The sequence below is a fragment of the Colossoma macropomum genome, unplaced genomic scaffold, assembly GCF_904425465.1.
Source record: "Colossoma macropomum unplaced genomic scaffold, Colossoma_macropomum, whole genome shotgun sequence".
NCBI classification, from domain to species: domain Eukaryota; kingdom Metazoa; phylum Chordata; class Actinopteri; order Characiformes; family Serrasalmidae; genus Colossoma; species Colossoma macropomum.
Window position 1 is genome coordinate 5,740,547 of NW_023494793.1, and position 12,214 is coordinate 5,752,760.

Here is a 12,214-nt window from a genome sequence, read left to right on the forward strand (position 1 = left end):
TTAGTGGAAGAAGAGAAAGAATATTTAAATTCATCTTGTGAGGGATACATTGGGTTTCAGCGACGCTCCAAAAGGGTTTTGTTGCTGTCTTTTGAGTGCTGTGTTAAAAGCTGCATGCTATCTCCAGGACAGCGCACTGTTTTCACACATGCGCAGACTGAGAAAACCAAAAGAATTACTGACCTAAAATCCAGCTCTCTTTATCAGATTTCCTAACAGGATTTCTAGGCCATAATCTGATCTAAGAAATCATATTATACTGTTTACATGACTACTTTAACTGCCGAAATCCATTGTTAAGTGCATGTAAACGCAATCATTGATTTTTTTTCTGATATTAGGTTGTGCTATGACACATTCTAGTGTAAAATGACTTTGCAGCTCAAGGTATGTCACAGTGATGTAATGCTGACAGATAATATGACATTACGTGAACAAAAGTGAGCATTTTCTGTGGCCCTGAAAGGCTGGTTCATGAATCCTTCATCTTGTTGGTGGTCATCCTCTTCCTCTTTTACCTTCAACTCTTCCAAGCAAACTGCCTTTCCCAATTCGCTGCTTCTTCTCAGAATATGTCCAAAATAAGATCAGCAGTGTGTAACTGTGATATATGCAAAGCTACAATGTCAGTTCTTATAAAAAGTGCTGTTGTGCCACCTCTCTGTCTATTGGAGCTCACTGGTGAACATACTTACGCCTCTTCCTGCTATGCTAAACTTTGCTCTTTAACTCTTTAATAAGTCAGCATGGCGCAGATCTATGTATCGAGTGATGCTTCTAAGCAGCTATTTTTTACAAGCTGACAATCTACCCTCTCTCCTCTGGCCTGTTCATCTCAGCCCACACACTCAGACCTCCTCTGAGATGTGGTCATACATAACACTGAGTTTCAAATGAACCAGATACAAAATGCACCGTGTCACTCCAGGGAGAACCTTCTCAACTTCTTCCAAACTGTCTCCTCCTCTAAGAGCTCAGTGCAGATTTACTGAGCTCTTTAGCCAATCATAACTTTGAGCTCTATGTGCTTTTGGCTCATCATCTAGTGGAAACACAGTTAAGCATCTGATTCAGTAACAGGCGGGAGTGTTTGTGGAGATCCCTACAGTGATTTGACCTTAATGTCTGAGAGAATGAGCGTGGGGAACTCAGCCAAGAACAGCAAAGGCTGCACCTGACTGGTTCTTATACATGCCATTACTGAAATTACTACACGACGAATGTTCGAAAATCAATTCAAGCTTTGTAAGGGGAGCCTTCTATACCATAATTAAACGTCAGAGGTCAAGAGTTATTGCTTTCATTTTGCTATATTATACAAATACAGCATCGTGCAGAAGTCAGAGACCACCCTTTATTTCCTTAATTTACAGTAAAATGGCCATTAAGTAAACATTTTTTAGCATTAGGAGAAAAAGCAGATAACAGAAAATTACACAGCAGCCTTACTACCTACATATAATAGTATTAGTGTTAATATTTAGTATTACTAATATTAGCATGTAGTGTGTGCACTAAACTTTGCCATTGCCTTTATTACAATGTCCACTCTTTTCAGGTGACCAGCTTTGAGTTTTTCAAAGAAGTCTGCAGGGATATTTTTCCACACCTCCAAAACCCAGTCTTAGATGGTGGTTACATTTTTTGCTATGGTGGGATGATATTTAACACATTATTTAACAATTTTTAAAACTTTTTTCCAATTTTTAAAAATTTTGGAAACTCTTGAAAAATGTATAAATAAGAAAGATGACCGTATGCACCATACCTTTAAATTCATATAAAAATAGAATACCTTTTTTGTAATTACTAACACAAATGTGGTTGATGAATGGACTGAAAGCTCAGAATCTCCATGTCTGAAACAAATTCTACATTGTTTGCACAAGCTACTAGTGTGAAATAGTTAATACTGCATTAGAACATGCACTTGTTATTACTGGCTATACCTGTGCCTCTAAATATTAAACTAGAATCAAAGATGGCAGTTTCAAATGGGGACGAGGATGGTTTAAAAATTTAATTAGGATCTTTAACATTTCACACACAGAATTTGATTTATACAGATCCATAATAAAGATGTTGGGTAACATCTGGTCTGTAGCAAGTGTCTATTAGAGTATTGGCATCCCAAAATATGGATGTAATGAAAGATAGTCTCTTTAATCCTTGAAGACTGCTCAAGCCCCATGTCTGCATGGTCCACAGGGCCCAATGAACCACATTTAATGGAAGCTTGGCCACAGATATTCTCCAAAAGACCACAAGCAAAACCTGCTGTCCCCTCCTTCTTGACACATGGGCCTCAGGGCCCAAGCCCAACCCTGTTCCAGCTGTGGTGGTGCACCACTGAGGTTCAACCCCTGGCCACATTCATTAGCTACCATGTCTTCTGAATGGGGCAGTGCTTTCTGGGCTTTTTTTGGTGCACCAGAAACAAAATATGTTTTTGAAGACACACTAAAAAGTGGTACAGTCAAGATCAAAATTGTGAGTCAGATCTAAAATACAGCAAGAACCACAAGAGGCCGTGGGTTGCAGCGATTTTGATATTTACAAAATGGCAACAAAAATGTGATACGGTAAAATGCACTACTGTTCAGTTAATAACTGAACTTATTATTAATATTTAGCACAATAAACCATCCTCTCACTGAGCAATGTAGTTCATTTACAGTAACATATGTTTTTAATAACTTCCCAGATTAATACAGAATTCAATTGACAGATTACTTTACAATAGCTGTAGAGGTGCATCAGCCAAATTGATCTTACAACTTTTCCATTGCAGTAATTACAACGTTCCCATTCTTACCAATATAAAAGGTCAGCATTAGTTAATTGACTTGTTCTTACCTCCATAGGAACGACCTGCATGAGGATGGCGAAGTTGGTCAGGTGGTTACACACACAGATGGAGTAGGACAGGTTGCCTCCAGCTCTCATACACCCCTCATTGGACCATACACCTTCCTTAGAGCTGAAACACACATTATAGTCTTCGTTTGGATTTAGAGTTAAATAAGGAGTGCTAACGCACCCCAGATGTTTAAAGCATGTCTCAATGTGTTTAGCAAGCACAAAAGTAGGTCTCAAATATTAAACAAACTTAAAAGTTCAAGTATACATGGCAGTGCCTTCTTCATATAAGCAAACATCCAATAATGGCTGATGTTAAACAGTACAAGGAGAGTCACTTGACCTTATTTTGCACAGACCACCCATCTGCAATCCCCTAATCTTTGCTTTGCATCCTACAATACTAAGTATCGGAGTATCTCAAAGTTCTAATACAATAAAAACAAGACTAGGCAAGTCTGGATCACCATTGCCTGTATGGCATTTATCCTTACATTATGTGCAGGGTGGCCAACTAACATTTTAGTCCACCAACGTGTAGTGTCTGGAGGATGCCCACTTTTTTTACCATCCACTTTTTATCGATAAACACACACTTTTTTTTGTCCGTACTACTACTGCACATACTACTGTTAGTCGTACCAGAACTAATAATAATACGAAGAAGAAGACAAATATAAATAGATAGGATGTTTACTAGACATTTCAAACAAACTTGATTCAAGCAAATCAAGCTTGCTTATATTTGAATATATAATTGTAGGGGGCTCTTATTGTGAAGTTTTACATGACGCTATACTGTGAAATCGTTAGAAACAGAGAGTGATTAAATATGTGACATGCTGTATTTATTGCTGTGTCATACATAGAACAATGAAGAACCATCTTAATTCACTGACTCTAAGACAGTTATTAGCATAACAACAGATTCTACATGCAATCCTTTACGTAAATGTCTACAGTTAACCAGAATCAATTATAAAGTCAAGCAAATTAACAAGCCAATTATTTCTCACTTGAGAGGTCTATTATGCTAGTAATGCTATCACTATAGCTTTCGAGCCAGCAAATGTTCCACATATCCCCAAAGTAATAATTCTAAAAATAGCAATCGACACACCAAAATGTTTTCAATGAGAGTCAATGGAACCAGACCTTTTTTTGAATAAATCAGACCTTTTTTTTATTTTCAAATTATGTCAAGAACTGAAAAATGTTTTGTTCTGACAGCAGTGATATGTTAGCCCTACAAACTAGAGAATGAGCAATGGGGTGACGACTTAGTTTCATTTACTTGTGTATAATACCTCTTACTGTTTGTGTGCACATTTGTGTTTCAACAATGGTATCAGTCAGTCAGTCAGTGACTCAAAAAAGACAGTAACTCCTGTAGGCCTGTTGAGTGGTACATCAAAAACATTTAAAATTTACATTTCTTGAAAAATACACCACTCTTCCAATGCAAACACCTTCTCTACATGATAAAAGCACACTTATGTCAATGCTGGGACTTTTGCGATCACCTTTCAAGCAATTTTGTATATTAGCACAGTTTGACAGACAAATGTTTATATATTATAACCATGTCCTCAGTAGTAGGTATGACTTGTGAGATCAGCAAGCCAACAAGACACACACCCACACAGGGTATTAAGCAAAAGTAAAACCACATTCCTTCAAGTCACATTTCGTTGATTAGATAAAAAGACAGACTAAAGCCTCTGCTTAAGATTTTCAGCATATTTAGTCTTATCTAAATAACAGGCCCACTTGTCTCTGTCAGTGCGGACAGTTCCTGCCCAGTTTTCCCTTCTGTCCATCTCGTGTGAGTGGAATTTCGTTAAATGGGCCCACAGGACAGTGGGGGAGAGGAAGGAAGTGGGTTTCACTCCAAATCAAACACACCGTGTTCCTAACGATTTACGGCCTTTCACTGTTCCTAAATTTGGCTGCGGTTATTGGGCCTAAGTGATTTCTCAGGTTATTGCTTCTCCTTGCACAAGATTGTTTAATAAATAAAATATGCATGTGATCCCTCCAAAACTTTCATAAAAGACAAAACGGAAGGACTTTTTTTCTGGCATAAAACTCTATTTTTGACTTAATGAAGGACTTTGTGTATCGTTCTGGTGTAGTGTGTCTATAGTGTCTGTATGTTTTAGGCTTGCTATTTAAATGGGATGGGATATCCTATCCTATGGGATAAATAAAGCTTCAAAGTAAAGTAACCTCCACATGAAACATATAATAAAAAAATAAATAATATAATCATAATCCCTAGTTTCCAGACGTTACATCAAAAAGAACAACATAGGATAGCTATACAACAAGCACATAAACATTGCAAGATGGACCCATACAGTATTATTTTCCTGCATGAAGGTTGATAATCGAATGTGATGTGACATGATAATGCGAAATATTTAGACACAATTTTTTTGCATCAAAACTATGCACACACGATTTTTTAGGAATTTGGAAACTAAAAAAAAAACATTGTGCAGGATGTTTTCCATTCTGGAAAAGTGGAAGAAGAATGAAGAGTTTCTCCTCCTTTTTCAGGAGCTAAAACTTTATGAGTTCCTTTGCTCACAGCTGGGATCTCAGCTGAGATTGACCTGCTTTTGGAAATGCAGCTCCACACGTGATGAAGCACGAAACAAATGGGCTGAATGTCTTTAAGCGCAAAAAAGACGTACTTTGCTCCATACTGAAAAGACAAAAGGTCACACTGGGCAGGCTACCTTAGATTTTGGAAAAGTGAAAGTAGTGAAAGTGGCTAGCTTCGTTAGGATGCTGACAATTCCTAGCCCAGTTTAAGAGCTATTTGAGCTGGTTTGGAGATTTTGGTCCTTAAGACGTTTGAGAAGAAGTTCCAAATGTTGGGACACAGCCGATCAGTCATCTTGGCTGTCGCCATGCCAACGTCAGAGATGACAACGATTGGTCAGTGAGTTCATGTTGTCAAAAATCAAACAGAGGGTGAAAAAAAGAAACACATTTTTGCCATCTGAAAAACTGCATCTGGTGTGCAATATTTAATCAATCATGCATGTAACCTAATTAATTTATAGTAATCCAAATAAATCACATGAATAACCTGTGTTTGGTGTGTAAAGGCCTTTGTGAGAGAAGGATAACCTAGAAGGAAAAACGTTCTAAACTTTTAAAGCAGGTTAAGATTTTATTCTAAGTACTTTTGTACCATTTCTATTGGTTAATTTATTATTTATCAGACTGGCTTCACACAGTGAAACTGCCATGCAACTGCTTGAATCCAAATTTCACTCAAATTGCACAATGTAAAGTGTCATGCGACTAATTTAAAACTCAGCTGCACCAGTTGTAACCATCTCAACTTTCAAAAGTTTCCAAACAGGCAATCAAAATGGTGACAACGCAGCACATAATCATGTTGAACAACAGAATTTAAAAATAATATTCTTAATGGATTAATAAACAAAAAACAAAACAGGAGATAACAAAGGGGTCTTGTCAGTTACCTGAGTTATTAAAAACAAACACACTTTCTTAAAAAAAAAACAAACACACTTGTTTCTTAAAGTTAGTGCTCCTGTAACCAGCTGGTTTAATTAGCTAGCTAATGCAAACAGTTGTTTAAACAGCTCCTTGTCCCAGCGTTTATTCTTCTTTATTTGCCTGCTGATATCACTATCAACGTTTCTACATTATTAATTTTCTCCTCTCTTTTATACAGAACAGGAACTAAATGATGAAAAATATCACAGAACGGGAGAACGAGAAGCGAGGCATCAAGTACAACCATTATCTAGGGGCTAGTTAATCAATCATTTTTAAAGGTTTAACATGTGCAGAACAGATTTTAAACACCATTTAATTTGTAGGTTTGTTGGACCCACCTGTAGTCCAGGAAAGCACAGTAGAGGAAGACTTTGTTGCTTTGATTTAAGGCCTGAAGCTGCTGCTCTTTACTCTGAAACAGATGAGAGAGAATCAGGGGTGAAAACACTTGCTTAAAAATAACACATAACTCACACAGACACATTAGGTCATTACGTTTCCCAACTTGCTGACCCATATCCTTCCTATCAGAGTTGAGGAGAGAGCCAAGTGTTTGCGTATCTGCACTACTCCCCTTTGTGGAGGCTAGGTGCAAGATGACGATAAGCGTATCACAGCCTTAGTGAACGAGGCCGAGTAATAAGGCAAAACACGGTATATCACTGTGGCAGTGTTTGTGTAAAATTGAGAGAGCTTTGCTCTGTCCAAGGAGGCTCTCATAGGCTAAGTAGGGCAGATCAACTCCTGGCTTTCTGAACAGCCATCTATAAAAGCCAGTCTCGTAGTCTCTAGTTGTCATCTAGAAGAACCAAAGCAAAGGAGAAAATGACAGAACATAACCTCCAATTCTAGGAAATACAGTTATACTAAGCTTTACAGAACCACTGCTTCTCTTCTTGAGACACTGGTCAAATTTTCTCACCACTTAAAGTATGAAACACATTACATCTATACTGTAGGCCTTTCTGACAGATCAAGCCTTTACTGGACCCCCTTGGTAAACACTACAAGGATGCCTCCTTTGGAAGACGTTAACTTTAAGCAAAGGTGTTGAATCGCTTTTATTGAATCAGTGAAAACTAATCAGAAAGACGACAGAGAAGGACAGCATTAAAACTCATCTTTTTAAGTAATTAATTAGTCTTTGTTACTACTAAACACTTAGCTAGCTAACACTGCTCACTACTGGGGAAAGTCTATCTCAGCATAAAGTTTTGGCAAGTATTTTACTGTCTTTGTGTGCTAATGGAATTATCATGACTCCATGATAAAATCTATGATGACAATGAAGATTTAGCTAGGGTAAATGAGGAGCTGGCTTGGGTAAATGAATAGATAGTTTGGCTAAATTAATATTTAGCTAGGGTAAATGAGGAGCTAGCTTGGGTAAATGAATATTTAGCTAGAGTAAATGAGGAGCTAGCTTTGGTAAATGAAAATTTAGCTAGGGTAAATGAGGAGCTAGCTTGGGTAAACGAAAATTTAGCTAGGGTAAAGGAGGAGTTAGTTTGGGTTAATTAAGAATGAAATAGGGTAAATGAAGAGTCAGCTAGGATAAGTGAATAGTTAGGTAGGGTAAATGAAAAGTTATCTAGAGTAAATGAAGAGTGAGTAGCTGGGCTCACACTGAAAAGGAAGTGAACTGAAGTGGAGAAATAAAGGATGTCCGGAATGGTAGACCTCTTGGCCCCTGGCACTGGTTTGACTCCCAAACTTGGCACAAAAAGTCAGCCATAGCAAAGACTGTAAGGAAACACTGTGGAAACTGGCCAATCCTGAGGCTTTGGAAATGCGATAAATTAGATCTGGTAGATGGCAATTTTGGCTCCTTGCTACGGAAGGAAGTTATTAAGGATATTATTATCAAGTATGACGGCAGACTGTGGAGGCAAAACAAATTAGGACTGATTCTGAATCAATGCAGTACTTAATAGCTTAATTATAATAGTAAACTATTATGTAGTTCTGTGGTTTTGTGGCATCACTATTAAAATTACTCAGTATGTGTGTTTTTGTTTTGGTGCATTTTTGGGACAAAATATTTTGACACTGGGAAAAACTATAGATGCTTACCAAGATCTACAGGTTTGTTTTTTTAACTGAAAGACAAAACCATTTCTTTTTGGTTCCTTGAGTTAAAATTAGGGTTTAGTGTAAAACATTCCTATTACATACATGTGCTTAATTTAATAAAATACATATAGGACATACATATGACCCTATGTCCTGACATTGTTTGTGCGTGAGTGGGAGAGAGAGCGAGAGAGAGACCTTTGCTATTTATTTCTCTTTATTCGTCTAATCTGAATGTGACAAAACAAAAATCATTTTGGGAGTTCACAGCATCTCTTGGGATTGTGAATTCAGCTCTGAATACGCACCACATCAGATTTAAAAACTGGAAATAAGCAATGACACAGCTAGCTGCTCTTTCCAGCTCTTTCCAAATCTTCCGTGTCCTGCTTGGCTTTCTGGTGGTTAGCGGCACTTAATGAGGCTGTTAGCCACTGAGCTGTGCCCTCTAAAGGTGGAGACTGTTTAACTAAGCAGGTGCCAGCATAAACAAGCATAGCACTGCTTTTGTTTTATTGTGATTAAGTTTAATGCCTAATGGCTGTAGAGAAGGCTGTAAACATCTGAGGACACTAGCTAAGGGGCTGATCACAGCCCAAGTGGGGACAGTGCGTTGGTGAGTGTGTGTATGTGTGTGTTTTGGACAGAGAAACAGAGAGATCAGTGAAGCAAACACGAGACAGAGGGAGTAAGAGCATTATTGATATGTTGTGAAAGTCTCTCTCTCTCTCTCTCTCTCTCTCTCTCTCTCTTTCTCTACGTATGTTTTCAGTGGAGGTTGCTCATTTTTTCCAGGTCATTTGTGAGATGTGATCTGGGTCCCTGGAGCCTCTGAGCTAATGGCCTGAGGAATGTGTGTGTGTGGTCATTAGAGCTTGGCCAGGTTTTGACCGTGAATCAAACATACAGTTTCCAAAACTGAGTTAGTTGGCACAAGTTTGTATACACAAACAAATGTGGATTTGTATGTGAGCGCACACACACTCACACTCACACCTTCACACTTCACACTTTCACACTCCAGACCTCAGACCTGCCGCGTCTCTCTGTCTGATTCTCAAACTGTGTGATCACACTAAATGGAATAGAGACGTCGATTCTATGGAAAATGTGAGGAAGAAATATGAAGCCTTGCATCAGACAGTGTTTCAACACCACACCTTAACTCTACTCTCAGCTCCTCTCCTTTTTCTCTTCTCTCTTTCTCCTGTCCTTTAGTCTCCACCCTCCTTTTCTCTCCTTGTCTCATTATCTTTTTTTACTTCCCATTTCATGTCCTTCTTTCTCCTTTTCATCTCATCTCTCCTTCTCTTTATCTCTCCTCTCATCTCTTCTGTTCCCCTTTCCTCCCCGCTTTATCCCTCCTCTCCTTTCCTCTTTATCTTTATCTTTCCTCCATCTTTGCCTTCTTCTTCTGTCTTTCTCTTTATCTCTCCTCTCTTGTTCTCCTTTGCCTGTCTTCTCTTCATCTCTCCTCTCCAGTCCTCCTTTCCTCTCTCGTCTTTATCTCTCCTCTCCACCTTTGCCTTCTTCTTGTCTTTCTCTTTATCTCTCCTCTCCTGTCCTCCTTTCATCTCTTCCCTTTATCTGTCCTCTCCTGTCCTCTCTTCTCTACATCTCTCATCTCCAGTTTTCCTTTGCTCTCTCCTCTCCACCTTTGCCTTCTTCTTGTCTTTGTTTTTATTTCTCCTCTCCTGTCCTCCTTTCATCTCTTCTCTTGATCTGTCCTCTCTTGTCCTCCTTTGCCTCTCTTCTCTTTATCTCTCCTCTCCAGTCCTCCTCTCCTCTCTCCTCTTTATCTCTCCTCTCCACCTTCGCCTTCTTCTTCTGTTTTGTATCTTTATCTCTCCTCTCCTGTGCTCCTTTCTCCTCTCTTCTTGTCATTTCTTTATTTCTCTTCTCCTGTCTTCTCCTATATACCCTAATGACATTTAGATGCTGTAGGTACTAGGGAGTGTAACAAATTCAGAATTAGATTCAATGAAATACCACTGTAGCTCAATCTGATATATTTTTAGACACAGCAGAAATGAGCACTGGCTGAAAATGTCCCTTACAGTAATAAGTTAATAATTCTATTTTCTTTTTAATAGAGCATTTTTAACATCAACAAATAATAATATTTGAAACAAAAGCTGTGCTTTACAGTCTATTATCACCATAGGCTAATATATTTGCCTCAAGCTAACACACTGCCCACAAGTTACATTCATAATACAAAAAAATAGTCATGACACAATTATGTAATATGATACAATATGATACACTGAGATACGATACACTGTGTTGTATTGGTACACCCCTAATAGACCCTCATGAGGAATATTTCTCCCCACTTTTCTAAAATCCCAACAAGGCTGCCCTGTATTGTGCTGGACTGTGTGTGTGTGTGTGTGTTTGTGTGTTTAAAGAGGTGAGAGAGCCTCCCCACTCTGCTTTATTGCAGCCCTGTTCTACTCCATAACACTCTGTGTGTTTGTTAGCATTAAGCAGAACCAGATGAGAGAGGGCAGGGCCACTCCCAAATCTCAGTGGAGGGGGGGAGGTCACCAACAAAGCTCACTCACAAGCACAAGAAAAACACACACACACCATGTCTGTTTAGCCAATCATTAGCAGCCTCCACTGCTCTATCCATGTTTGTCTATTAACAATTTAAACTGTATTTATTAATTAACTAATGAAGTGTGCACTGGAGTGTGGGCTCACATACAAACCCTTGTTTGTTGTTTCTGTCCATCCATCCATTTTTTTCTACTCATTTCCTCATCTTCTATTTATCTATCTATTCTGTCTATTTAATCTGTCTGTTTTCTTTCCATTTAACATCCATTCTTTGTATTTCTCTGTACTTCGCTTCTGTTTTACCTACTTATCTCTGTTTGCCCACTTATTCATCCACTAATTTCCCCCTTGTCAATATTCAATCGACTGTTTATTCTGTTTTTTTCTGTTTCTGTCCATGTATTCATCCAACTATCCATCCACCTATGTGTCTATTCTGTCTGTTCTCGGATTCCGTACATCCAACTTTGTATACATCATCTACTCATTTAACCCACTTAATTGACTCTATTCATCTATCACTGTTTCAGAGCAGGTAAGTGGCGTGACAGACACTTCTGCTCCTCTCTCAAAGTGTTTCTGTAATCACTACGCTCCATATGATTCATTCTTAAGATATTTGTTTTATGTCTTGAATGTATGGACAAAACACTGCACACTTTATTTAATTAATCATTTGATTTATGGCTGTTATTAAATGAAGAACTAGTTAATTATTCTGTGCTCCACAGGCTTTTTCTGGAAGGTTTAGGGTTGAAGTGATGGCCCAGTCTAGAAATCTGTCGAAGGTAAACAAATGCACATGCTTTCAATACACTCTTCTCTATCATTCATGCAGCAAAGTGGATGACAAGAGACTAAAGGCCTCAGCATACTTCTTGCGGAGACAACATGCGTGCGACGTAATTGCAGAGAAAAAGAACAACCGCAGACGTCGAGCAGAGGATTCGCTCACCATGTCGCACACATGGCAGTTGGGTGAACTCAGCGGATGAAGAAACTTCGCGACAGAGCCTGTGATTGGTCAGTAAAAAAGAGGCATGCCATGAATCAAAGACAGAAAACGAAGTATGCTAAGCGCTTTGGCAGAGACACCAATATTTTACTGTTAAATGTGTATTTGTTAAATAAACAATGGATACCTCCTAAATGTAAGATGTTAAGTCTATTATTC

The 12,214-nt window shown here is 38.5% G+C and overlaps 1 protein-coding gene across 3 annotated transcripts in view; it reads right to left on the minus strand.

Annotated features, from left to right (window-relative positions):
* adgrd1 (adhesion G protein-coupled receptor D1) overlaps positions 1–12,214 on the minus strand; it is a 90,738-nt gene that overhangs the window by 18,391 nt on the left and 60,133 nt on the right. For all 3 annotated transcript variants that reach the window (XM_036578286.1, XM_036578285.1, XM_036578284.1), the window contains 2 exons: positions 6,741–6,814; positions 2,857–2,980 (listed from right to left, as the gene is read on the minus strand). In XM_036578286.1, the coding sequence (XP_036434179.1) occupies positions 2,857–2,980; positions 6,741–6,814 (198 nt within the window). The remainder of the gene's footprint in view (positions 1–2,856; positions 2,981–6,740; positions 6,815–12,214) is intronic.